The sequence below is a fragment of the Anomaloglossus baeobatrachus genome, chromosome 3, assembly GCF_048569485.1.
Source record: "Anomaloglossus baeobatrachus isolate aAnoBae1 chromosome 3, aAnoBae1.hap1, whole genome shotgun sequence".
Classification (NCBI taxonomy): Eukaryota; Metazoa; Chordata; class Amphibia; order Anura; family Aromobatidae; genus Anomaloglossus; species Anomaloglossus baeobatrachus.
In genome coordinates, this window is record NC_134355.1 from 170,054,062 (window position 1) to 170,079,598 (window position 25,537).

Genomic DNA, 25,537 nt, shown 5'->3' on the forward strand with positions numbered 1-25,537 from the left:
TAGAAGGTGGAAAAATTTCTTTGGCAAATTGCATCATTGAATTATTAAATTATCCTATATCAAAAGGTATCTGTTACTATTGTCTGTAAAGAAACCAACTTATAAACTATTTCTTAACTTTCTTGTGTAGCGTTATGATCGTTATGGGTATGAATCTTGTTCACATGATGACCAAGAGAATCAGAGATACAAAACACAATGAAAAAATGCAAGTGACTGAATTAACTTCATCCCTCCCTGCAGTGTTATGGTTTCAGTCACGGGGACGGCGCCACTGCGGGTTCAGTCGCTGATTTGAGTATAGAGAGCAGCGGCTGTAACTGTGCCCTCCACACAGACTGACAACCTCCTCCAATGCAGAGCGGCTGTCAGCCAGTGCAGGGGGTGTGAGTTGTGACCACAGCCACCATTTTCCATACACAAAACGGTGACTGAACCCGCGCCGGCGCTGCCTCCATGACTGAAACCCAAATGCTGCTAAGAGGATTAAAGTTAATTTACTCCCGACAGTACATGCACCAAGTAGGTTTCAAACACTATACACCTGCAGATTAACCCAATATCTGCAGGTTAATTGGGCTTTTACATGTGACAGGTTCCCTTCAATATTTGCACTCCACCCTTGCACACAATAAAAGTGAATCTGTCAGGTTTTTCTCCTGATATTAAAAATGAGCATTTTATGATTACAACTTCATCAGATCTAAAAGATTCATTTACCTTTTACGTATACAATTTGTATGGTGAAGTTCACAGATCTGCTTTAAACCGAACTTTGTCTAACTAACCAGCTAAAGGACTTTTGGGGCTTAACTTAAAGGGAACCTGTCACATACTTTTTCAATATTAAACTGCCCCCAATGTCTTGTTAGTGATGCAATATGCATCACTCAAACATTCTCTGTATATATTTTAAAAAATACTTTTTATTTTCAGATTAATGCATTAGATACCTTTTGTTTCAGTCATAGGGGTGGCGCTTGCCTTCAGTTTAGTCACAGTCAGTTTGGAAAAAGAGAAGATATTCAGCTCACCCCTCTTCACTCCAGGATACCACCACCAATGCACAGAGACGCCCTGGCCTGGGCGGGAGGAACATTCATCAGCAAGAGAAAAAATCCAGCATCAAGACGGAGATATAAATATAAAACTTAGAAATTTATTGGGATCCGTTAAAAACGTGAGTACAGTGGGGAACACAGTGACACAGGGGAACAGGTGCTATCCTGGATGGAAGTGCAGTGTGTATGCCCGGGCAGCTGAGAGGCAGTGCGCAAGCGCGGGATTCACTAGGAGATTGCCGTGACGTCGGGCCAGTCATAGGAATTATCGCAATGCAGGGAAGATGCATAATTTGAAGATGAAGCCGGACTCACCATAACTGAACCGGAGGAAAGGGCCACCCCTGTGACTGAAACAAAAGCTATCTAATGCATTCTCCTGATCATACAAAGTGGGGTTGTTTAAGCTAAATACGGGGAACATTTGACAAGACCAGGTTAGTGATGCACATTACATCCATTACTAACAAGACATTGGAGGCAGTTTAATATCGAAAAAGGAAGTGACAGGTTCCCTTTAAAAATCAGCAGTATTCTATGTTCTTCATTGGTTTATTTATTTTCATATATAGATTTATTCTTCATATCCCACAGGTAGGATTTCAATAGGGTATTCATGATGATTAGAACTAAGATCCCTGACAAATCTTTTCAACCTGCCTGTAAAAATAACATAGCTATTGTGAATAGATATTACTTATGTGCACCTGACAACTGATAATATATATTGTATAATAGGTGTATATTAGCTTTTGGGTGATGCATTATTGTTTAAAAATAAATTGGGCTCAGGGTACAAAAGATACTTTTTGTTGTGTAGGAAAAAAGCTTAGAAATAAACAATTACAAAGCGATGAAGTAACTATTTACTTTTTGACCAGACATTCCAGATATTTAGAATTGGCTGAATTTGCTCACTAGTGACTAGTAGGTCGGGAGCAGCTTGGTCTACTCCTATCTCCGACATTCCAACAACCTTCTCTTCATATTTGGTTTGGTCACTGGAATGTTCCCCTTCCTATTGTCACACCCCGCTATTTAAAAGCTGATGTCCAGTTCTCAGTCAATGCCAGAATCTCTGGTAATGTGTCAATCATATCCGTTAACAAACAATTCAAAGTTATAGCCGATATGTAACTGACTTGAGATATACTTTATCTAAGGTGAAAGTAACCAGGGATCTGGAAGTCCTTTTAATTCCTGAATGTAAGCTATCAAAGACAGGATTTCCTCCTCCCTGGGGTCTACTTTTATGTCATATATTCTGTTGTGGTGTGTTTCCATGAGAATTCGAAAACTTTCTTTTGTCTCCAGTCACACATTGTAAAGTAGCTGTCGGAAGCTTCGGAATATCTCATAATTCTCTAAACCTTTATTATTTGTTTTATAGTCATCTAGACTTAATGTATGTATAAGCGTTCAGTAAAGCATTAAGATTATTCTACGGCAATGGTTCTTCAATTTGAGGAGTGTGGAGCAAAAAGTAATTATTTAAAAAGAGAACTGATCTTTTATTATCTAGCAATAATATATATATATATTGAGAACTACAGTCCTAGCACCTTCTGTAAAATCCTGCCAAACAGTGGCTGAGAGGGAACCTGGATTGTTTACTTTGCTGCATCCTTCTATGTCACAATTACATCAAACTACGTGCGTTAGAACATATATGCAAATATAGTATTAATTCTATCACGCTGTGTAAAGAAGCCATTTATAGATATAGCTCACTGCCTCCAATTACATTTCCCTGTCTAGGGGCTCATTCAGACAACTGTATAAATCAGACGAGTGCTGTCAGATTTTTTTATTGGATAGGACTTGGACCAATGTTACTCAATGAGGCAGTGCTGATGCCCGATTTTTTTCACTGACATAATCTGCAGTTTGACTCGGAAATTGGATGCGACTCACCCATTCAAGTTTATGGGTGCAAGAAAAGAAATTGGATGTATAGCATCTGATTTGTAGTGATACTCTGCAATTTTGTAACATCGCAAACTATGTAAATGATTGATAAATGTTGATGTCAAGAAACGGATTGGACACGGATGACAAGGGAGAAAAATTGCCCCACTTTTCTGGATTAAAATCGAACCGATTTTTTTATACTGTGGTTTTAGCCTAGCTTTGGACAAACTTAGAAAAAGCTTTTATCTTTCAGCAAGGCTTGAGAAAATAGAAGAAACCAGAATAGAGAGTACTGGACCTGTGGAAGTTCGGGTTCACTGGGTTCAGCCAGACTTTAGTTAAAAGTTCAATTCAGGACCGGGACTTGACCTTATCCTGGAGCCTGAACCCCATATAAGCCGATGTTTGGGCAGTCCGCCTCTTCACCCACATAATAGCCATAATCAGAAGTGATAGATGGTGGGGTTCATTTTTTATGTAGTCTCAGCATCTGAAAATGTTGTTTTTACCCTTAGTGAGAGGGTTTCAGAGACTGCAAGTGTCCCTCACTGGGCTTCGCACCGAGCGTACCCGAGCACCAAGTGTACTCGAGCACAGTGAAGCTCGATCGAACAGCACCTAAAGTCAGACACTGACTTTTTTTTAAAGTTTGTGTTTAAATTTGAGATCAGGACAACTGCTGTCAGGATGAAACCTGATATTTACAGTTCGGCTTTGCTCCTTTAACCCCTTCAGCCCCCGGGCACTTTCCGTTTTTGCGTTTTTGTTTTTTGCTCCTTTTCTTCCAAGAGCCGTAACTTTTTTATTATTCCGTCAATCTTGCCATATGAGGGCTTGTTTTTTGCGGGACGAGTTGTACTTTTAAATGAAATCATAAGTTTTACCATATAGTGTACTGGAAAACGGCAAAAAAATTCCAAGTGCGGAAAAATTGCAAAAAAAGTGGGATCGTACAATAGTTTTTGGGATATTTTATTCACGGTGTTCACTATATGGTAAAACTGATGTCTGGGTGTGATGCCTCAGGTCGGTGCGAGTTTGTAGACACCAAACATGTATAGGTTTACTTGTATCTAAGGGGTTAAAAAAAATTCACAAGTTTGTCCAATAAAAGTGGCGCACGTTTTGCGCCATTTTCCGAAACACGTAGAGTTCTTATTTTTTGGGATCTATGGCTCAGTGATGGCTTATTTTTTGCGTCTCGAGCTGACGTTTATAATGGTACCATTTTTGCGCAGATGCTACGTTTTGATCGCCTGTTATTGCATTTTGCGCAAAACTTGCGGCGACCAAAAAACGTAATTTTGGCGTTTGGAATTTTTTTGCCACTACGCCGTTTACCAATCAGAATAATTGATTTTATATTTTGATAGATCGGGCATTTCTGAACGCGGCGATACCAAATATGTGTATATTTATTTATTTTTTAACCCTTTAATTTTCAATGGGGGGAAAGGGGGGTGATTTGAACTTTTAGGTTTTTTTTTTTTTTTTTTTTATTTTTTAAAACTTTTTTTTTACTTTTTTTTTTTATTTTACTAGTCCCCCTAGGGGGCTATAGCAATCAGCAATCCGATCGCTGATCGCTATCTGCTGATCACAGCAATACCGCTGTAATCAGCAGATTCACTTACTTTGGTTTTCCCTCTGCTCTCGGCCGAGGGAAAATGAAAGTGAAAGATCATAGCAGCAGGCGTCATCACATGACCCTGTGCTACGATGGCAACCACCGATAGTCACGTGATAACACACGTGACTTCCGGTGGGGGCGGCGGTAAGTAACAAACATGGCCGCGCGCATTTAAATCTTGCTGCCAGACTTTGGCAGCAAGATTTAAGGGGTTAATGGCCGCGGGTGGAAGCGATTCCACCCGCGGCTAGCAGGCACACATGTCAGCTGTTGAAAATGTGTGCCGATCCACGCCGCCTGCCCGCGGCAGGGGGCGGGGCTTAACGGGACACGATCTATGACGGATAGATCCGTCCAAGGTCGTGAAGGGGTTAAACCAGAATCCACCAATGCAAAATCCGCAAATGTTCTTGTGGTTGGATTAAAATATAGGAACCTTGTATTGCAAAATGTTAAGCACATACTTTATATGTTGGTCATTCTTAAAATGGTTCTACAAACCAGGAAAAGAGATAATCATTTCCCAGAAATTGGCTTATTATCAGGAAATGCAGTGACTGTAAATAATTATGTAAATGTAAATGTAACATGTATGTAAACATGATGTATCATGTAACCAATCCCTAGTTCACTCTCACTGGCAGTCTGTGAGATCAGCTTTTGGGGACTGAATTTTAACCGTATTTCTACTATACAAAACGTGAGAAAATAATTCACATGATTGAGGCTACATTGCAATTTCATGCAAAGCAGTAAGTCACGAATGGAGAAACAACGCTATAGTCGATCATTTAATTTTATTATTTTCAGCAATGCCAAGAAAATCTGTGTATGGATTAAAACCATTCACAACAATTTGTGCTCTCACTGGAGTACACATACATTGCAGTCAATTTAATAGGAATCCAGTTAAAGGAGATGTCTGGGAATAAGATACTGATGTCTTTTGGATAGGATAGATCATCAGTAAGAGATTGGTCAAGGCCTCATGATGAGCTAACCTTTGAACCTATAGTGACCAGATGTAAAGAATATATGGAGCAGAACATTGCAGCTCTGTACCTTGTTTAGTGGCTACTGTCAAGTACTTCAGTCTATCTTCCATTCTCTTGATATGGATAGCTAATCAATATGTTAGTGCCAGTCAATCACTTGTCTGGGACTAACGTAAACATTAGCCCCCATACACAGGAGATGGTCGCTGACAGCTATATTTTCTGACTCTTCCATACACCAGAACGCTATGTGTGGCTGAACACTCCAGTGTTGAGCCTCTGCCATACTCTTCTGGAAGGGTTGTGGCTAAATTCCAGTGGACAGAAGGACCTGTGGATGTGACTGGCTTGGTTAGTGGGCAAGACGGCTTATTCAGTGGGCATGCTGATGTTTCCTCCCGTCCACCATACTGATGCAAGGGGGGCTTCGCCCCCTGCACCGCCCCCATCTGGGGGTCTTACCCCCAGACCCCCGCTTCTATTATAATCAACTACATGCCAACATGTGCTTTAAAGAATGGGTCTCATGGGTAAGACAGCATCAGAGGTCCCTCTGGCCACTGGGATTTAGCCGTTACCTTTCTGGAAGTAATTTATCTTTGAGTGAATAAAGGATCAATTATTGAAATTCAACAGGCCAGATCCCTCTGTTACTCATAGTTATCTGTCGGGCAAGAGTCGGGGGGCCATCACTGACATTAGATCGTTAGCTGAACACATCATAATCTGTAATAGTGCTCTGTCAATTGATGGCTAACAGCACTTAAAAGGGCTTCACCCAAAATGTTTTGCACTAACCACGGGAAACCTGACCTTCACCCTTTAGCAGAGATCTGGACTTAGTATAGGCTTCTCAGTTGAATACATGGAGTGGCTGCTGACTGTGGCAGAGTTGGCAGAGGATGGTCAGAAAACCAGGTATGTGCCAAGAGGTCAAGTTGGCAATAAAGTTGTCAGGCCACAGAGTAATTAAAACATGAAAAATTATATGAACTCATAACAATGATTATGGTATAAGATAAGTAATTATGAGATTGTGGATCCCTCTTCCACTGCTGTCCAGCAGTACTGCGTTAGCAAAAAAACATTAGAAATTTGAAGATCAGGATACTCCGCTTTTATAAAATCCAATGGTTTCGTTATTGAATATCCATTAAAACACACGCACAGGCATCAGCTCTGACGCGTTTCCAGCGAACATGTCGCCCTTAGTCACAGAGATCTCAGAGCTGATGTGTTCATGCCTGTGTGCATGTTTTAGCAGGGCAGATCAAAGTGCAACTGCGCAGGACTGCAATGCCAGACTGTGTGGATGATGTAGGATGCATCATCCACACTAGGCTGGGTAGAAGGAGGATGGCGATCGCCGCAGAGAGGATGCGACAAACCAAAGAGCAGCAACACCCATCGGATCAGACCGCCCTGCAGGTGAGTATAATAAAAGCTGTTTTTACATTATACAGATTGGCCTGGGCTCTTATATGCAGTATTCTAGAATGCTGTATATAATAGTTCACTGGTGGTGGCTGTAGCTTATAGGGGACAAATCTGGTGACAGTTTCCCTTTAAGTATGTTTTTAGCATGTGGGCAATAATCTTTATTCTAGGAGCTGGAGATCCTACTGGTTATATTCCAATCTGTGAGATTTCGATCACCCTTACTATTAATATAATAGTCATATCAATGGCTCTAGTAGGAAACCTCCTTTACTCATTAAGATAAACAAATCTCTAAAGCAGTTGTATCTGTATACAAATAGAAGATGTCATGTGTTTGCTGTGTACTCAATAGTACACAATATTACATGTGCATAACAAACCCAGCTCTGCTTCTTTCATAAACTCAGCCTTAAAGGGAACCAATCACCAGGATTTTTGCATATAACCTAAAGCCAGTGCTATACTGTCACTATCAGGCTCATTCTATACATACCTGTAGTGGTCAGCTCGGATGTATAGGTTTTGAAATCAAAGAAAGTGAAGTTTGTAAAATCAGCAGCTTCTTGAGTGACAGCTGCACTGGACCAGATCATATATTCAGAGTTATCCCCTCCCCCTGTTAGAATTAACATAAGTATAATACAAATGACCCACTTTGTCTAGCAGGACCTGTGGTGAGGTCATAGCCATGTGACCTGATATCCAGCTTTGGTGGCTGAGGCCCCGCCCCTTCTGGTCACATGGGTATGAATTCACCACAGGTCCTGCTAGACAAAGTGAGTTGTTTGTATAATGATTATGCTAATTCTACCAGGGGGAGGGGATAACTATGAATATATGATCTGCTCCAGTGCAACTGTCACTCAAGCAGCTGCTCATTTTACAAACTTCCCTTTCTTGGATTTAAAAACCTAAACATCTGAGCTGACCATTAAAGGGAACCTGTCAGGTGCAATATGTACCCAGAACCATGAGTAGTACCTGTGTTCGTGGTGAACGCTGAGTTGAATGCCCTGCTCTTCTGGTCATGCACAGTATGAAACCGGGTGTACACGTCCCAGCTTCAGAGAGGTCTAGTGCGCATGACTAGATGTGAAGGGCATTCAGATAAGCGTTCACATCGGACACAGGTACACCTGTCTCCAGCATTGAATAACATGCTAGCATGCCCCTGTGGGGGTACTACCATTCTAAGAGGACGGACTAGTCGGGGGAAGTAACACCCTCATGACTAGATGCTGGCCTCATTAACATATTATAAAGAATCTTTGGAAATACTTTTTCTAAAGATCTCATTATCTATGCTAGTGTATACAGGGACGGTTAGGCAGGGATTAGTAATATGCATCCAGAACTGCTCGTGGTTCTGGGGTGCATATTTCACTTGACAGGTTCACTTAAACTACCATAGATAAAAAAAATACCCCACTTGCTGACGTCCAAGTATTTTTTTTTATTTATGAATACTATTTGGATGTATTTGTGGGGTGGATTCCATAAATAACATGCTGTCAAACAAAAGAAGACCTGAGGCCATCTTTGTCCTAGACAAAAGAAAGTTTTGCAGTCATCTTGTCCATTCAGTTTATTAGCAATGCTGTGTACTGAATGCTCTGATTAAAAACTTCAACTAGCGTGCACTCTGCAAAAATGCAAAAAAGCTAAATTACTGAGAAATAAAATAGTCTCTGTACATATCTTATTGATACAAGTTATTGTTCTCCATAACGATAGTAATCCGGGGCTGGTGTATAAACTCAGTGATAGTCAGCATATACAGTATATAAACCCAACTCAGACATAAAATAAGCAACAAAACTTACCAGTGCGCTGGACACATGTAATATACACAGCAATAAAATAGAGCATGTGCTGCATCTTCCTTTTCCAGTGATTACTCCACATTCCATTTAAGGGGGGTGTCCTGAGAAACAAGAAAGGGACCATTTATAAAACTTTTCTCTCCCCAGATTCGGACGTCTCTTCTTTAGTTAATGAAGTGTTTATGAAGTATTAACATTCTGACAGCTACCGCTCACTCACATCTGTAATACCATTCATGATGCTGAAAGTGATATTTGTATTGCATACATTGCTTACGAAGGCTACGCGACGCGCAACAGTTACACTCTGGAGCAAAATAATCTAATAAAACCAGAAAAAGATCTGTTGTATTTACAAATAATGAATATGTCTGTGTATATGTTATGCTATGCACTTACTGCGTCATGGATCAGTGATATACACAAATAGTCTCGTTTACATACATACATTTTTTTTTACAAATAACATGGATAAACCCGACACAGACATAGCAGTATTATTACTGGAATAAAAATAATTGCAATTTTGTAGCGAATTTTTTAAATTATTTTTCCAATGAATAAAAAAGAAAAATGAAGCAATTTTTGAAATATTTTACCATTTTGTATAAACAGCTTCAATGAAGAGTTCTGTGCGCACGCTGCGGATTTACCGCGGATTTTGTTGTGGATTTGCCGCAGATTTGCTGCAGAAGATGTATCTAACATTGCTGCAGTCATTCCCCAGCACATCCTAAGGGTTTTAAAAAATGCTGTGCGCACACTGCGCTTGGATGTTCCGCTGTGGAATTAATGAGCAGGACACTTCTTTTCCGCAGGTACCTGCAGTTTTTGCCATAGATAATGGTAAAAATCCGCAGGGACCAACTTGCGGAAAATCCACGGTAAATTCGCGGCAAATCAGCCGTAAATCCGTGGCAAACAGCGGTAAAACCGCATGCGGATTTCTCTGCGGTTTTGGTGCGTTTTTTTACCACAGGTGCGGAATTCTTTAAGAGGGTCCGGATTTTCCTTAAGAAAAAAATACTTTCTAGTGCGCATATGGCCTAAACCTTCAGTCATGTGTAACTTTTCTTTCTATGCCTCCTCTTATTCCTAACCTTGTTTTGTAGGGGGTTGCATACACAAAACAGGAAGATAGGTTTACCAAGGCTGTTTTCAAAATTCTTTTCTTTTTATTCTTCTGTTTTTGTGCATTGTAGAAGTAAAATATGCAAATAGTTTTCAGTTATTCTAGAAAGAAACACTGAAAAGTGAAGTTGGACTTTGCAGACTTCTCCATTTCATACTCTGCCTGTAATGTATAAGATCCTGCAGTTCAATTAAAGTTGAGTAAGGCTGGACAAGACTGATGCCATACACATGCCCTGTAGGTTTGTACTGTAGGTCAGCCCATAAGAGTACACATACAGTATATCACAAAAATGAGTACACCCCTCACATTTTTGTACATATTTCATTATATCTTTTCATGGAACAACACTGAAGATATGACACTGATAAAATGTAAAATAGTAAATTTGATGTGCCCTCTAAATAACTCAACACACAGCCATTAATGTCTAAACCACTGGCAACAAAAGTCAGTACACCCTTAAGTGAAAATGGCCAAATTGTGTCCAAAATGTCAATATTTTGTGTGGCCTCCATTATTTTCAAACACTGTCTTAATTCTCTTGGACATGGAGTTCACTAGAGCTACATAGGAGTTACTGGATCCTCTTCCACTCCTCCATGATAACATCACAGAGCCGGTGAATTTTAGAGGCCCTATGCTCCTGCACCTTCCATTTCAAGATACCACACAGATTCTCAATAGGGTTAGGTCTGCAGACATGCTTGGACAGTCTAGCACCTTTACCCTCAGGGTTTTTTTCAGCAAGGCAGCCGTCGTCTTAGAGGTGTGTTTGGGATTGTTATCATGTTGCAATACTGCTCTGTGGCCCAGTTCTCTAGAGAGGGGCTCATGCTCTGCTTCAGTATGTCACAGTACCTGTTGGCATTCATGTATCCCTGAATGAACTGTAGCTTCCAATAGCTGGCAGCACTCACGCAGCCCAAAGTCATAACACGCCCAGTACCATGTTTGACTGTCGGCAAGACACACTTGTGTTTGTATTGCTCACCTGGTTGCCGACACACACGTTCGACATCATCTAAACCAAATAACTATCTTGGTTTCATCAAACCACAGGATATGGTTCTAGCAATCCAAGTCCTTAGTTTGCTTGCCTTCAGCAAACTGCGGGCTTTCTTGTGCATCATCTTTAGAAGAGCTTCCTTCTGGAACAACAACCTTGCAGATCAATTTGATGTAGTGAGGTGTACGGTCTGAGCACTGAAAGGCTTACCAACACCTCTTTAACCTCTGCAGCAATAGTATCAGCACTCAAACATCTATTTTGAAAAGACAACCTCTGCATATGACACTGAGCACGTGCACTCAGCTTCTTTGGTCAATCATGGTGATCCCTGTTTTGAGTGGAACCTGTCTTGTTAAACTGCTGTATGGTCTTGGCCACTGTGCTGCAGCCAAGTTTCAGGGTGTTAGTGATCTTCTTATATCCTTAGCCATCTTTATGTAGAGCAACAGTTCTTTTTTCAGATACTCAGAGGATTCTTTGCTATAAGGAGCCATATTGAACTGACAGTCATAAGTATGAGAGTGTGTGAGCGATAACACCAAATTTAACACACCTGCCTAATTGTGCCCAATTAGATATTTTCCCTCACCAGTGTCATGTGACTCATTATGAATGGGTGTTCACACCAGAGACGTTGTAACACTAATTAATCACATGACACCAGAAAGGGAAAATATCTAATTGGGCACAATGTGGCAATTTTCACTTAGGGGTGTACTCACTTTTGCTGCCAGCGGTTTTGACATTAATGGCTGTGTGTTGAGTTATTTAGAGGGCACACCAAATTTACACTGTTATACAAGCTGTACTCTGACCACTTTACATCAAAGTGTCACATCTTCAGTGTTTTCCCATGATAAGGTATAATAAATATTTGCAAAAATGCGAAAGGTGTACTCACTTTCCTAATGTACTGTACAATGGGAAAGGAGTGGAATGGTTTTAGAAACCACATTGGGCCTTCACAATCGCTAATGCAGGGACACAGTTCTTGTAAACAGAGGACGCGGTAATGAATTTGAAGGAGAATAATGGGATTTGGGAGATATAATTATGGTAGTAGTCTGTCTTTAAATAAAAAGTAAAATGATTTAGGACAACCTTATGACATAACATGATTTGAAGAAATTTCACACCTGACCTTATAAAGTCTCTAATAGTATTTTTTTCACATGACACAAAATTGTCCACAAATGCTTGAGGTTACTGCTTTGCTTTAAAATATTTAGGTCACAATTTTATGAACGTGTCTTTCTTTAGGCTATGGAACTACAAACGGCAACCATGATGGAAAGCATTTTTGTCACATTAAAGTCATATGTCAGAAGTACCATCTGTGAGGGTCTGTCCATCCTAATTATTCCCAAACTGAATATATAACAAGACCTAGGATTTCCACAATCACAAATTCATCCATTACGTGACTCTCTGTATTTTCATCAAATTCTGCATAATACAACAGTACAAGCAACGTTAGGAACATTTGTAATGTGCACCATATGGACAAAAGTTTTAAGACACACCTTTTAATCAATGAATTTCCATTTTTCATTCAGTCCCATTGCCTTAGATATATAAATCAAGCACCTAGCCATGCAGTCTGCTTTTACTAACATTTGTGAAGGATTTGCTATAAAAACCTCATTGACTTACAGAATGGTATTTTAATAGGATTCCACCAATGTAACAAGTCGATTAGGGAAATTTCTCATAATCAACTGTGAATGGTATTATTGAAAAGTGTTATTAAAAACATTTAAGAACTAAGAGAAATTAACTCAGACTTAGTGGTAGACCACTTACAGTTGCAAAGTGGGGATGCCGAGAGGTGAAGCACAAAGTGTGTTAATAAGTGCTGCATTCCAAACCTCCTCTGGAATTAACATCAGCACAAAAAATTAAAGAGAATCTGTCAGCAGGTTTTTGTTTCCTCATTTGAGAGCAGCATGATGTAGGCAAAGAGATCCTGAATCCAATGATATATCACTTAGATTAGTGAGTGCAGCCTTTCCAACACAATCAGGGCTCTTAGATTAAGTCATGAAGAAGAGCTGAGAGAGCCTTCTCTGCCCACAGCAGGCTCTTAATAAAGATTGTACATTGACAGTGAGTGACAATCTGAGGATGTGTATTTAATCCTATGGACTATATGTCCTATTGGGGGCCTCTATGTTGGAGAAACAGGACAAAGACTGAGAGCAAGGATGAGATCTCACCCCCACACAATTACAGACAAAAAAAACTCATTTACCGGTGGCCAAACATTTCTGTGCTTCAGGACACAACATAAACCATATGAAAGTTGTCATATTAAAAGGCAACTTCAGATCACAGAGCCATCGCAGGGTCTGGGAATACAAGTTCATTAAAATGTTGAACTCTGAACACAGGACTCAACTTGTCAGAAGGACTTATGACACACTACAACATCTGAGAGGTCTGCTCCAGAGACTGTGAGGGCAGCAGACCTCTGATCCTACATGGATATTGGGACAATAAAACTTTCACACCGCCAATCAAAGCTAATTAAGGATTCACTCTCTAAGCTCAGTGTTTGTTTAATTAAATGTCTTTTATTATGCCATCCCTCTGCTCTGTTTGTATATATATTTGTGTTTCCTGAGATGTCTCGAAAGCTTGCTTTGTAACATAATTTTATTTTATTTTAGTTAGCCATTAAAAGGTATCACAACAAGATTATAATTTATGTTTCTCTCACTTAAAACAATCAATCATCACTCAGAGGAGGCATGCTTTGACTGCAGTAGTCTAGTAATGATAAGAGTCCTGCTGCTTAAAGAAACATAGCAAATATACAACAGATCGGACCTTGACAAGACAGGCATCCCTGAATCCTGTGTTAACCCTAGCAGTATGGCTTCAGCTTACATTGCAAAAACCTTCTGACAGATTCCCTTTAATTGAGTGGGTTTCCATAGCTGAGCAGCTGTATATTATCCATAGCTCACCAAGCTCAATGTTGTATAGAATGGTGTAAGGCCCACCCCACTGAACTCTGGAGAAGGTGAAATTTGTTCTGTAGAATGATTATTGCCAATAACATTTTTCTGTCTGGCATTCTGATGAATGAGTCTATATTTAGTGAATGCCAAGAGAACGTTACCTTCCTAACTGCATTGTGCCAAATGTAAAGGTTGGTGGAGAAGGTATAAGCTTATGGGTTTGTTTTTCAGAGGTTGTCTGAAGCCTCTTAGTTCCAGTGAAAGGAAATCTTAATGCTTGTGCATATCAAGACATTTTGGACAACTCTGGCTTTCAACTGTAGTAAGAGTTGGGGAATGTCCCATTTTGTTCCAGCATTACAGTGCGCCAGTATGCAAAGAAGGAGCAATAAAGGCATGGTTGTATGAGCCTTGTGTGAAAGAATATGATGGACCCATACAGAACCCTGATCATACCACATCGAACACCTTTAGGATACTCTAGAACCTAAATTGCAAGTGAGACCCTCCCATTCAATATTAGTGTCTAAGCTCACAAATGCTCTTCTAAGACAAGGACAAAAAAATCCCACAAACTCCAAAGTGTTGTTATAAGCCTTGACAAAAGAGAGGAAACTGGAATAGCTGCAAAAATAGGATCAGCTCCATATCAATGCGTATAAATTTAGAATAGGTTGCCAAAAAATATCCTGTAGGTGTAATGTATAGGTTTCCTAATACTTTTGCCAACTGTGTATCTTATCAGAGAAATATGCTACTTTTCCATGAACTCATCACTCACTCAAGACAGTCTGCCAGTTCACTGAGAAATTAGATTACAGCTGCTTATTAAAGTCTCTGTTGAAAAAAATGGAGACGAGAAGAGAGGATGGGAGAGATACACAGTGAAAAAGATATACACAGAGACTGACACAGAGCTGTTGCCGCTTTCTATAGTACATATTTATTTCACATTAGTCCTGAATTCACAGCTACACTGCTCACTAATGCTATATAATGTCCTCCATGCTGCTATTTCTTCTAAACATGTCCTACATAGAGACAGTGTCATGACAGGGTGGAGAGATGCCCAGCATATGGCTCAAATGAAGGGAAGAAACAAAGGAAAAAGATAAAAAGTGAGCTCTGACGATGGGAAGAGGGGGAAGGAGTGACCCTTAAACACTCATCTGAGACTTAACCCTGCACTCCATTCCTTTCCCCTGTGCACAATCACGTGCCTAGGCCCTGGCTGACCCTGGCTAGTGAAAAATACTGCAAGACACAAGTCTTATTAATACAATAAGACAACATTTGAGGACAGACAAACAAGATATAATAAAACAACAAATTTCCACAGCTTCCACAAGGACAACTTCTCCGAGAGGTCAGCATAGAAGAACTATAACTGGCACATGGGACAGTGAGGAGTAAGTATAAATAATGAAAGGAAGTTGCAGCAAGGTGGAGCAGCTGAGATTGGAGCTATATGGAATCTCACCAGGATCAGAAAGGAACTCTTAACCCGTTCAACACCAAATAAAAATAAATCAGCTCTACTCATCTTAAAGATGACTTATTATCTGCCAATCACCGTGACCTTCTAATCCCAGATACCACAAAGGTTTAAGTCAGACACGACACACTCAGGGTACCAGGTATGCCTCATTTCTCTGTTTACTGTGTATGGAAGACATTGTTTCAACTATCAGTTAACAGGCAACTAACATTTACAGAAAGAGACTGCAGCAGGGAATACTAATGAAAAAATGGATGCTTCAGTCATGTAATTGTTACAAATAGTATAATTCTTCTAATACACACAGTACACCTCATTCTTATAAGTAATCTGACATTACAGCTGCATTTTAAATATTCCTCGTTACACAATAAGTATTATCATTACATAACCAAAACGTACGGTAAAGGTGGCTTTACACACTGCAACATCGCAAACGACATCGCTGTAACGTCACCGGTTTTGTGACGTTATAGCGACCTCCCCAGCGACATTGCAGTGTGTGAAACACATCAGCGACCTGGCCCCTGCTGTGAAGTTGTGATCGCTACAAATCGTTCAGGACCATTCTTTGGTCCTTTGTTTCCCGCTGTGCAGCAAAGTTTTAGTGTGTAAAGGGGACTTTACAGCGACTTCGTTAGCGACTTCCCTTTGAAAAAGCTGCTTTACAACGTCCCCAATGACTAGCTAGGTCGTTCTGCAGGTCCGGATCGCTGTTGCGTCGTTGGCCAGGTTTGCCTGTTTGACAGCTCACCAGAGACTTTGTAGCGATCCCGGCCTGGTTGGGATCGCTGGTGGGATCGCTAGAAAGTTTCAGTGTGTAAAGGGGCCTTTAGACACTCATAACAGAGCAAAATCTAAATCACCACTAATCTGGTCCACAAAAAGATAGACTGTTTACCTACAACTTGTTCTAAATGGCAATTTACCTCTGTACCACTGCTCATAATGTGTGGAATGTCTTAAAAAAGTCAAGTGTGACATCTTAGGCTGAGGCCACACAGGGATTGTGCGTTTCTCGCATGACACTCGGCTCACACTCGCAGCACAGCGGGAGCTGAGTGTTATACAAGTATCATGCGACTGTGGTCCGATCCTGCGATCAGACCACAGCTGTGGAGGGGAGGGCCAGCGCTGAGAAAAGGAGGGCCGGTGCTGTGGAGGAGAGGAAGGGATTTATCTCACTATCTCCTCCGTTGTCGGCTGATGCGATTCCCACACTGCACTCACATTACACCGGTGTAATGCGAGTGCAATGCAATGTTTCTCTCGCCCCCATAGACTTAAATGGTGTGCAAGTGAAACAGGATCGAATTCCTCTCGCAGCATGCTGTGATTGTTTTCTCAGTCCGATTAGGGCTGAGAAAAAAAAAATAGTTAATGGGAGCGGGCACATAGAGTAATATTAGTCCGAGTGGAATGTGATTTTTTATCGCATTTCACTCACTCCGTATTACTCGCCGTGTGTGCTGACCCTTACTGTTAAAGAAATGGTTCAGTTTCATGCAGGTATGCCTAATGATTGTTAAATGAGAAGTTGAGAAACTTTCTGCTATACTTTTGTAGTTCAATTCCTCACCATCTACAAGACATTGCTTGTTCTCAGTGAAGGGCAATACTGAGACAGTTAAACCTGTACAGACTTATATCCTCTCGTAGTGGGTATTTCACTACAATTCTATCCAGTCTGGGCAAATCTCTTTGTTCTATAAACTCAGCATTCTGTGCCTAAACCCTGCGAGAATCTGCAAGAAATCTGCCAGAAACCATTGTGAAAAGAACATTTTATGCTCATTTTATACCCTCTCAGGGAAAAATACACATGAAATGATTAGCTTTTAAAATTCACAAAATGTTCATTGTTTCCATGGATTTCATGCATAAAACCAGCCAATTAACCCCTTCAAATTTTGATGCTAGAGATCGACATATAGACCCTTATGTCTTAAAAAGTGTCAGCTGTGATTTTTTCCCCTCTGATAATCTACAGAATTCACGGTAGATTTGTGAAGCACACATTTAAGCCTCTGTCAATGGTCATTTTTAGGAAGTTCGAGTCAAAAACGATGGCTCCTTCTTTATGTAAAAAGTGATAAGTATTTGTTTATTTGTTTGTTTTGCTTTCATGTATAACAATAAAGTATACAAACAGAGTAACAAACATATTGTGGTCATGCTTACTAGCCCAGTACACTTCGGCTATTCACCCGGGGTGAATAGAAAACTTCTTTTCTTTGCTAGTATGACAGTACTGCCAAGTGCCCAAGCAGATTAGACAGCTAATGCATCTTTCTATCATACGGTTGGCACTCGCTCTCGTGACGCAAGATATAATAGATTCTGAATCGGCAAACAGTACTTGCTATTCACTTGTATGGCAAAGCCTGAACTGTGAAACTCCAATGAAAGGAGTTATACATCCTTAGGCTTTAGCAGTGCCAACCAAGCTGACAGTTGTGCATGCTGTGTTAATCCTAAACCATTTGAAGACCATTTATTTTTAGAAAGCAAAATTTCAGGTTTTCGTACAACTTTCTTAAAGTCAACAGGCAAAGAAGCAAGTTTATCGCACTTCAGAACAGCACTTTACTAGTGATTAGTGATGAATGAGCACTACCATGCTCCAGTGCTCGGTACTAGTGATGAGCAAGCACTACCATGCTCCAGTGCTGGGTACTAGTGATGAGCAAGCACTACCATGCTCCAGTGCTGGGTACTAGTGATGAGCAAGCACTACCATGCTCCAGTGCTCGGTACTAGTGATGAGCGAGCACTACCATGCTCTTATACTCGGTACTAGTGATGAACGAGCACTACCATGCTCCGGTGCTCGGTACTAGTGATGAGCAAGCTCTACACCATGCTCCAGTGCTCGGTTCTAGTGATGAGCGAGCACTACCATGCTCCAGTGCTTGGTACTAGTGATGAGCGAGCACTACCATGCTCAGGTGCTTGGTACTAGTGATGAGCAAGCACTACCATGCTCCGGTGCTTGGTACAGTGATGAGCAAGCACTTCCATGCTCAGGTACGCAGTACTAGTGATGAGCGAGTATTACCATGCTAGAGTGCTCGGTACTAGTGATGAGTGAGCATTACCATGCTCTGGTGCTCGGAGCTAGTGCTGAGGGAGTGCTCGGTACTAGTGATGAGTGAGTACTACCATGCTTGGTACTAGTGATGAGCACGCACTACCATGCTCGGGTGCTTGGTACTAGTGATGAATGAGCACTACCATGCTCAGGTGCTCGGAGCTAGTAATGAGCAAGCACTACCATGCTCAGGTGCTCAGTACTAGTGATGAGCAAGCACTACCATGCTTGGGTTCTCGGTACTAGTGAGGAATGAGCACTACCATGCTCAAGTGCTTGGTACTAGTGATGAACGAGCACTACCATGCTCAGGTGCTCGATACTAATGATGAGCGTACACTACCATGCTCGGGTGCTCAGTACTCCTAACAAACAGTTGGACGCTGGGACCGTCTCTACTTGTTTACCAAGTGTAATGGAAGTCAATGGGGATCTTGAGCATTCTGGAAGAATTTCTATGTAAGGGAGTCAAGCTTTCTGTTACATTTAATGAGCACCAGAGCATGGTAGTGCTCGCTCATCACTAATGGTAATCCATGCTAGACCCTCATACTCTAGATTCCTACAGGGACCAAGATGTGGAACACATGCTGAAGACATTGCTATAATGAGGGTGATTTCCCAGGGCAAGTAACAGGTCAGGTAACAGAAAATCAATGAAACTGGTTACATCTGTAATATCATTCATCTACACATTTTCTTATTTATACCTATAGGGCTGCATGTAGCTGATAAAGTGGGAATTGGTACAATTAGTGCCTTTTCTGACAGGCCCACTTTTCGTTTTATTTTTCATTCACATTTTTTCCTCCCCTTTTTCAAAGAGTAATTTTTTTTTGTTTTTTTTCCATTAACATAGCCACACAAGGATTAACGTTTGCTGTACAAGTTGTAGCTTTGAATGACACCATTGATTTTACCATGTAATGTGCTGAAAAAAATACCGTAATACCCTGAAATGTTGAAAAAAAATGTACAATCCTCCCATTGTTTTTTGGTAACATGATTCTTCAGGTCCATATGATTGCAGCAATTACAAACGTGTCTGCCTCTTTTATAATTCAGTGGTTTAAAAAGTCAGAACTTTGTAAAAAAAACAAACAAATAATTTAGTTTGTATAGAAAATTTCTGAGACCTGTGACTATTTTATTTTTCTATCGTAGGGCCTGTTTTCTGCTCAGCAAGCTGTCGATTTAATTGGTAACATATTGGGATACATATGATTCCTTTTTTTTTATTGCATTTTTAGAGACGATGCAAGGATTGAAAAACAGTCACAATAGCATCTTTATATTTTTGTTTTGTTTTCAGTGTTTATTATGACATTGAATAATTGTATAATTTGATGGAATGGACTTTATTTTTCTTACTTTTTTTCACTTTATTTTTGTGTTGGAAAAAGGGGAGGGGGTGATTTATATATTTGTTTGTATTATTATTAGTAGTAGTATTTTAAATTACTAGCATAGCAACTTATTAGCACCCCATATTTCCATCAAGGTGGTGAAGGTGGCTATGGATACGTGAATTGATGCCCCACCCCACTTGATTGCTTAACTTAAAGAGGTGGTTCGCTAGTTATTTTTCCAAGGCACATCGATATTATGTTGATAAACAAAGTTTCTCTCAAATACCTTGTGCTGCCAATAGTGCCTGTGAGAAGCGTTATTGCGGTCCACTCATCCTCTTCTCGTGACCCCCGGCCTCCGCGACTTCCGATGTCCGGTGATGTCACGTCAACTTCCAGTTGACTTGACATCACCGTGGCCGGCCCCAGTCTTCCTGAGTGACTGGGCTGTGGGTGGCGTTTCACCGCTCATCACAGCCCAGCATCTCCCTGCTCCCTCCTTTACTGAAGAGCACGCAAGCAGGAGTGGAGCTGGGCTGTAACGACTGGGGAAACTCCACCAACAGCCCAGTCACTCATGGAAGCCTGGGGCTGGGGTTGGTGATGTTAGGTCAACTGGAGATTGCTATGACATCACCGGATATCAGAGGTCACGGAACCCAGGGGTCACGAGAAGGGGATGAGCAAACCAACCAAATATTGATATGCCTTGGAAAAATAATTATTGAACCACCTCTTTAAATCCAGCTTTCAGAGGTTGATAGAGGCAATTTAGTGGTTAAACAGCAGTGACCAGATTTAGCTCTGTTCACTGCAGTTAGCTGTATAATGCACCCAGCACTTGCAGTCTATGGTGCGAGCTCAGCTCTGGAGACTGCTCCATACACCTGCACATACATGGAAAAAAATTAATAAAATGTAAATAGGATTTACTGTTTGCACTCCCTTTTTGCCCAAAACCTTGCAGGTTGGTTTTACCTTAAGTCTATAGTGATATATAAAATGAGCAATATACAGTGCATATTGGTTTATGGAAATTTTGTGACAATTCTTTTTTTTTCCACAATAAAGCATGTCCTGTATACGGCGCTTTTATTTCTATTTGACATAAAGGCTTTTACTGGAAAAAAATATTTCCAACTTTGTAATACTTTAAATCTTTGGCTTTATTATACAAATGGGTAAACATTCTGAAACAAGGGGTGTGTAAGAATCCTAGGGGTCTAAAACATTGATTATTTTTAAGGGATGAGGAAATCTCTCTTTATATGTCCTATTAAGACTTATGAACATTACAATGGGTCCCCCACTTTTATTCTATTCCAGGAGGTGACTAAATCAAAGTAATTTGATGCAGCCCGCACTTAACTAATGTTCTTTTTAAGCTACATAAGGGTCTTAATAATCTGGTCCATGTAAGAGCAGCATGTTATAGCCGCAAATCTGTCCGCACGTCAAGGAATAAGAGACTGGTGTATTTATTATGAGAGCATCCCCCCTACTGCTCTACATTATACAAGTATACACAGTGCTGCCTATCAGTCAGAACTCTTAAAGAAGTTTCAGTGGGAGAACACATAAATTAGCCATTCATTGTCAGTCTTTTTCATGTTAAATCCACACAGAATATGAACATGTTGTGGATTTTATCCGGTAAATCCCTAATGTGTACAACGCCACTTCCCCATTGCTCTCTGACAATGGCAGCTTATTTCCCTACAGTCATGTACCATCAACTAAAGTAAGCAAGGGGCTGGAAAAGGCAAAAAAAGAGCAATAAGGTGTTAACTGTGTACAAATGGGAGAATGAGTGAGGGAGATGACCTCACCTGATGGAGTTGTGAGAGGCACGACTCCTGAGGAAGCATCAACTAAGCTGCTCTACAGTATACAGAGACCAAAAGATAGGAGACAATGGATGCAGTCTGCGCTGTCAGCGATTCAGTGGAGTTCAGACCAGGGAGGGAAGAACAAGCGGTTTATTGAAGTCCATCACTGATTGTCCTGATGAAGAAATCAGTGGGTTTCGAAACGCGTAGACTTTAATAAACCGCATATTCTTCCCTCCCTGGCCTGAAATCCATTGAATCACCGGCAGCGTGGACCACATCCATTGTCTCCTCTCCTTTTATCCACTAAAGTGACAATATGGGCTAATCACTGGTCTCAGCAGTGATGCCAATATAGGCGTCATGAGACTGCTGGGGCCAGTGATTCCAGTGATTCAGTGCAGTGGTCATGTAGGTTGACGGCATATGACCGCTGCAGGTAAGTAAACAGAGATTGGAGGGGAGAATGGTACAACGGGTTCGGAAGTGATGGGATTTCTCAAGTAAGAAGTATGTAAATTAGTTTGTTAGATGTAGTAGTCAAACTGGGGGGGTCTATGTTTCAGACCATGTGACATTATTACAAAGTAGTATCGGTAGAAAATGTAATCTACCACTGAGAAAATTAAATAAAAAGAGAAAACCGTAGCACTCAAGTACAATGTTAATAAATATTCATTAGAAGCAATATTGGGCGCCCATTTCTATTGCGGCATGTGCCACTTTTCCATAGCGCCTATGCATGACTTTTGTCTCTTGGCCTGTGCAATCCGTGCTACTGATGAAGGTCTGCTTTAGGACCGAAATGTCTATATATATATATATATTATTTTGGATTGCTTGCACAAATAAATATTCATTAACATCGTACACAAGTGCCAAATTTTATCCTTATGTTATAAGGGATAGGAACCTACTTGAGCACCAACTACAGAAGCACCATGCTTCATTTGTATATGGGAAAATGAATGTATAAAATCTTAGATAGCAGATGAATTGTGTCAAATGGCAATATTAGCCTATTGTATCTGGATAAAAAGTTAATAGTTGTCTCATGTCTGCTTTTATTTGTGTGTGTTAGGTTATTTATATTCATGTTGTTGTTTTCAACTTGGACAAGATCAAAAAGACAGTAATGGGACATAAGATCATTGAGTGCCAGTGCCTGTACTGCAGACGATGATAGAAACATCTTTTATGCTTCACACACAGCGAGATCGCTACTGAGATCGCTGCTGAGTCACGGTTTTTGTGACGCAGCAGTGACCTCATTAGCGATCTCGCTGTGTGTGACACTGAGCAGCGATCTGGCCCCTGCTGTGAGATCGCTACTCGTTACACACAGCCCTGGTTCGTTTTCTTCAAAGGCGCTCTCCCGCTGTGACACACAGATCGCTGTGTGTGACAGCGAGAGAGCGACGAAATGAAGCGAGCAGGGAGCAGGAGCCGGCATCTGGCAGCTGCGGTAAGCTGTAACCAGGGTAAACATCGGGTAACCAAGGTGGTTACCCGATATTTACCTTAGTTACCAGCCTCCGCAGCTCTCACGCTGCCTGTGCTGCCGGCTCCTGCTCCCTGCACACGCTAAGCGGTGTGCGCTGGAAACTAATGTAAACATCGGGTAACCATACCCGATGTTTACCTTAGTTACCAGTGTCCGCAGCTTCCAGGCGCCGGCTCCGTGCAAGCGCAGCGTCGCTTGCACGTCGCTGCTGGCTGGGGGCTGGTCACTGGTCGCTGGTGAGATCTGCCTGTTTGACAGCTCACCAGCGACCATGTAGCGATGCAGCAGCGATCCTGACCAGGTCAGATCGCTGGTCGGATCGCTGTGAAGGTACTTATACGTCCATATCAGCTATGTCAATACAGGTTTATTATTATGTTATCAAGGCCAATTCATGTGTATCAGTGGAGATTCACAGATTCTTCCCCCAGACTTCTCTACTGGGCATGAAGCAATTCTATACACTGCCCACAATAAAGGGATATGAGCACTGACTACCAGCATGACAATTTTCTTAGTTCCTCACTAAAGTCTAAATCTATTCTTAAGAGAGGAAGTCTGTAAATAAGACTTTAGTATTAAGTATTCTGCTGTTCTACACCACAAGACAAATAACTGCACGCACCAGCCATCCCAATAGATAGATATCAATACCACTAATAGGACACCTGGCTAATTTGGAATAAACTGATACACAATGAAATATTAGCACCTGTATGATAGTGAACAAGTCAGACTATCCAGTGGAGTGATCCCGAAGATAAGAAGGTAGAAATAAGGGGATTCTGTTACAAGTTGACTACCTGCCATGCTATGTGCGCCACTGCAGCAGAAAATCCGTTTTGTGGTTGGGTACTTGGAGTAGAATCAGGAAACAAAAAGCTATTAAGTCCTGTTAACTATTCATTTTTACTAATGATATAAACAGTATATATACATAGTGCAGCATCCAACTATAGACAGAAAAGCATACAATTAAAGTTTTGCTGAGTGACAAAACTTGAAAAGAACATTTTATCTATTCTGGGATTCCCAGAATGGTTACTAACCTATCAACAGATATTCACAATTCTGGAGCTGTATATTTAGTAACATTATGTCTGGATATTGGATGTGAAATAATTTTAGACCAATCTAATAAAGAGTTTTTTATATATATATATATATATATATATATATATATATATATATATATATATATATATATACATACATATACATATATATATATACATATACATACACACACACATATATATATATATATATATATATATATATAATATATATATGTATAACATATATATATATATCTGACAACTCATTTTGTGAAAGTTTGGAGCACCTTTATTCTGCTGATAACATTAAACCTAAATGTATGACAAATTCTCATTGGACGTATATCTTGGATAGATTTCCATTAGTCCGAAATAATTATATAGGATAAAAGTATTAATACTCCAGTTTTGAAATCATGATTGGATCTGCAAAATTATCATCAAGTCTATGGCCACATTTAGTGGTTTGTAAAAGACGATGATCCCTCCTTAATGCCAAGAACATCATATTGTAAAAATTCTGAACACGATGACACACTATACAACTGATACTACCTGTAATTAATGTGGTGATGTCCTCGGTACTCACAACATTGTCATCACTATGCATCACTACTAGCTGAGCTGTAATATCGAGGATGTCCATTGCAACATTCTAGATATTTTTCTAGAAGAATTAGGAATGTCCTCATTTATTAATGCTGTCTCAGAGTTAAAACCCTATTCAAACCAGATGTTATTATCATCTGTCTAAAAATATAGATATATCATGTTCCGATTAATTTGATTGGTTTTAAAGTTATTATAAAGTCAACTATTAATTTCAAAATAATCTTTTTTTTAGTCTTTAAAATGTCTTAGAAAACATACCACATACTAATTGATACATTAAAAATTAAGTTAAAAGAACCCTGTATACACAGGTAATTACTCAACAAGGCATAAAAGAACTTTCTGTAGTCATGAACTTTAATAAGTTTTGTCCTAATATTAGCATTTCCTAAGAAATAAGCTGAAACAAGATTCCACATTTCCACAAACATTTGTTGAATTCCATACAACTTATTACTCTCTGCTCCATCTAGAAAGGTCTCACCAGGCTGAAGCATCCAAGAATAAGTCCTTCCTGACAGCTGAAAAATATGTCAATATTTGATCTGGATTGTATTCACAGCCAGAAAATAAGGAGTATTTTAATAAAGTTTAATTTACTGCCTAGTACAAAAAAGCTTCCTGTTAGT

At 40.3% G+C, this 25,537-nt stretch overlaps 1 protein-coding gene across 4 annotated transcripts in view; it reads right to left on the bottom strand.

The window, feature by feature from the left end:
- ADGRG6 (adhesion G protein-coupled receptor G6) overlaps positions 1–25,537 on the bottom strand; it is a 202,103-nt gene that overhangs the window by 175,348 nt on the left and 1,218 nt on the right. For all 4 annotated transcript variants that reach the window (XM_075339576.1, XM_075339575.1, XM_075339574.1 and 1 more), the window contains exon 2: positions 8,861–8,961. In XM_075339576.1, the coding sequence (XP_075195691.1) occupies positions 8,861–8,961 (101 nt within the window). The remainder of the gene's footprint in view (positions 1–8,860; positions 8,962–25,537) is intronic.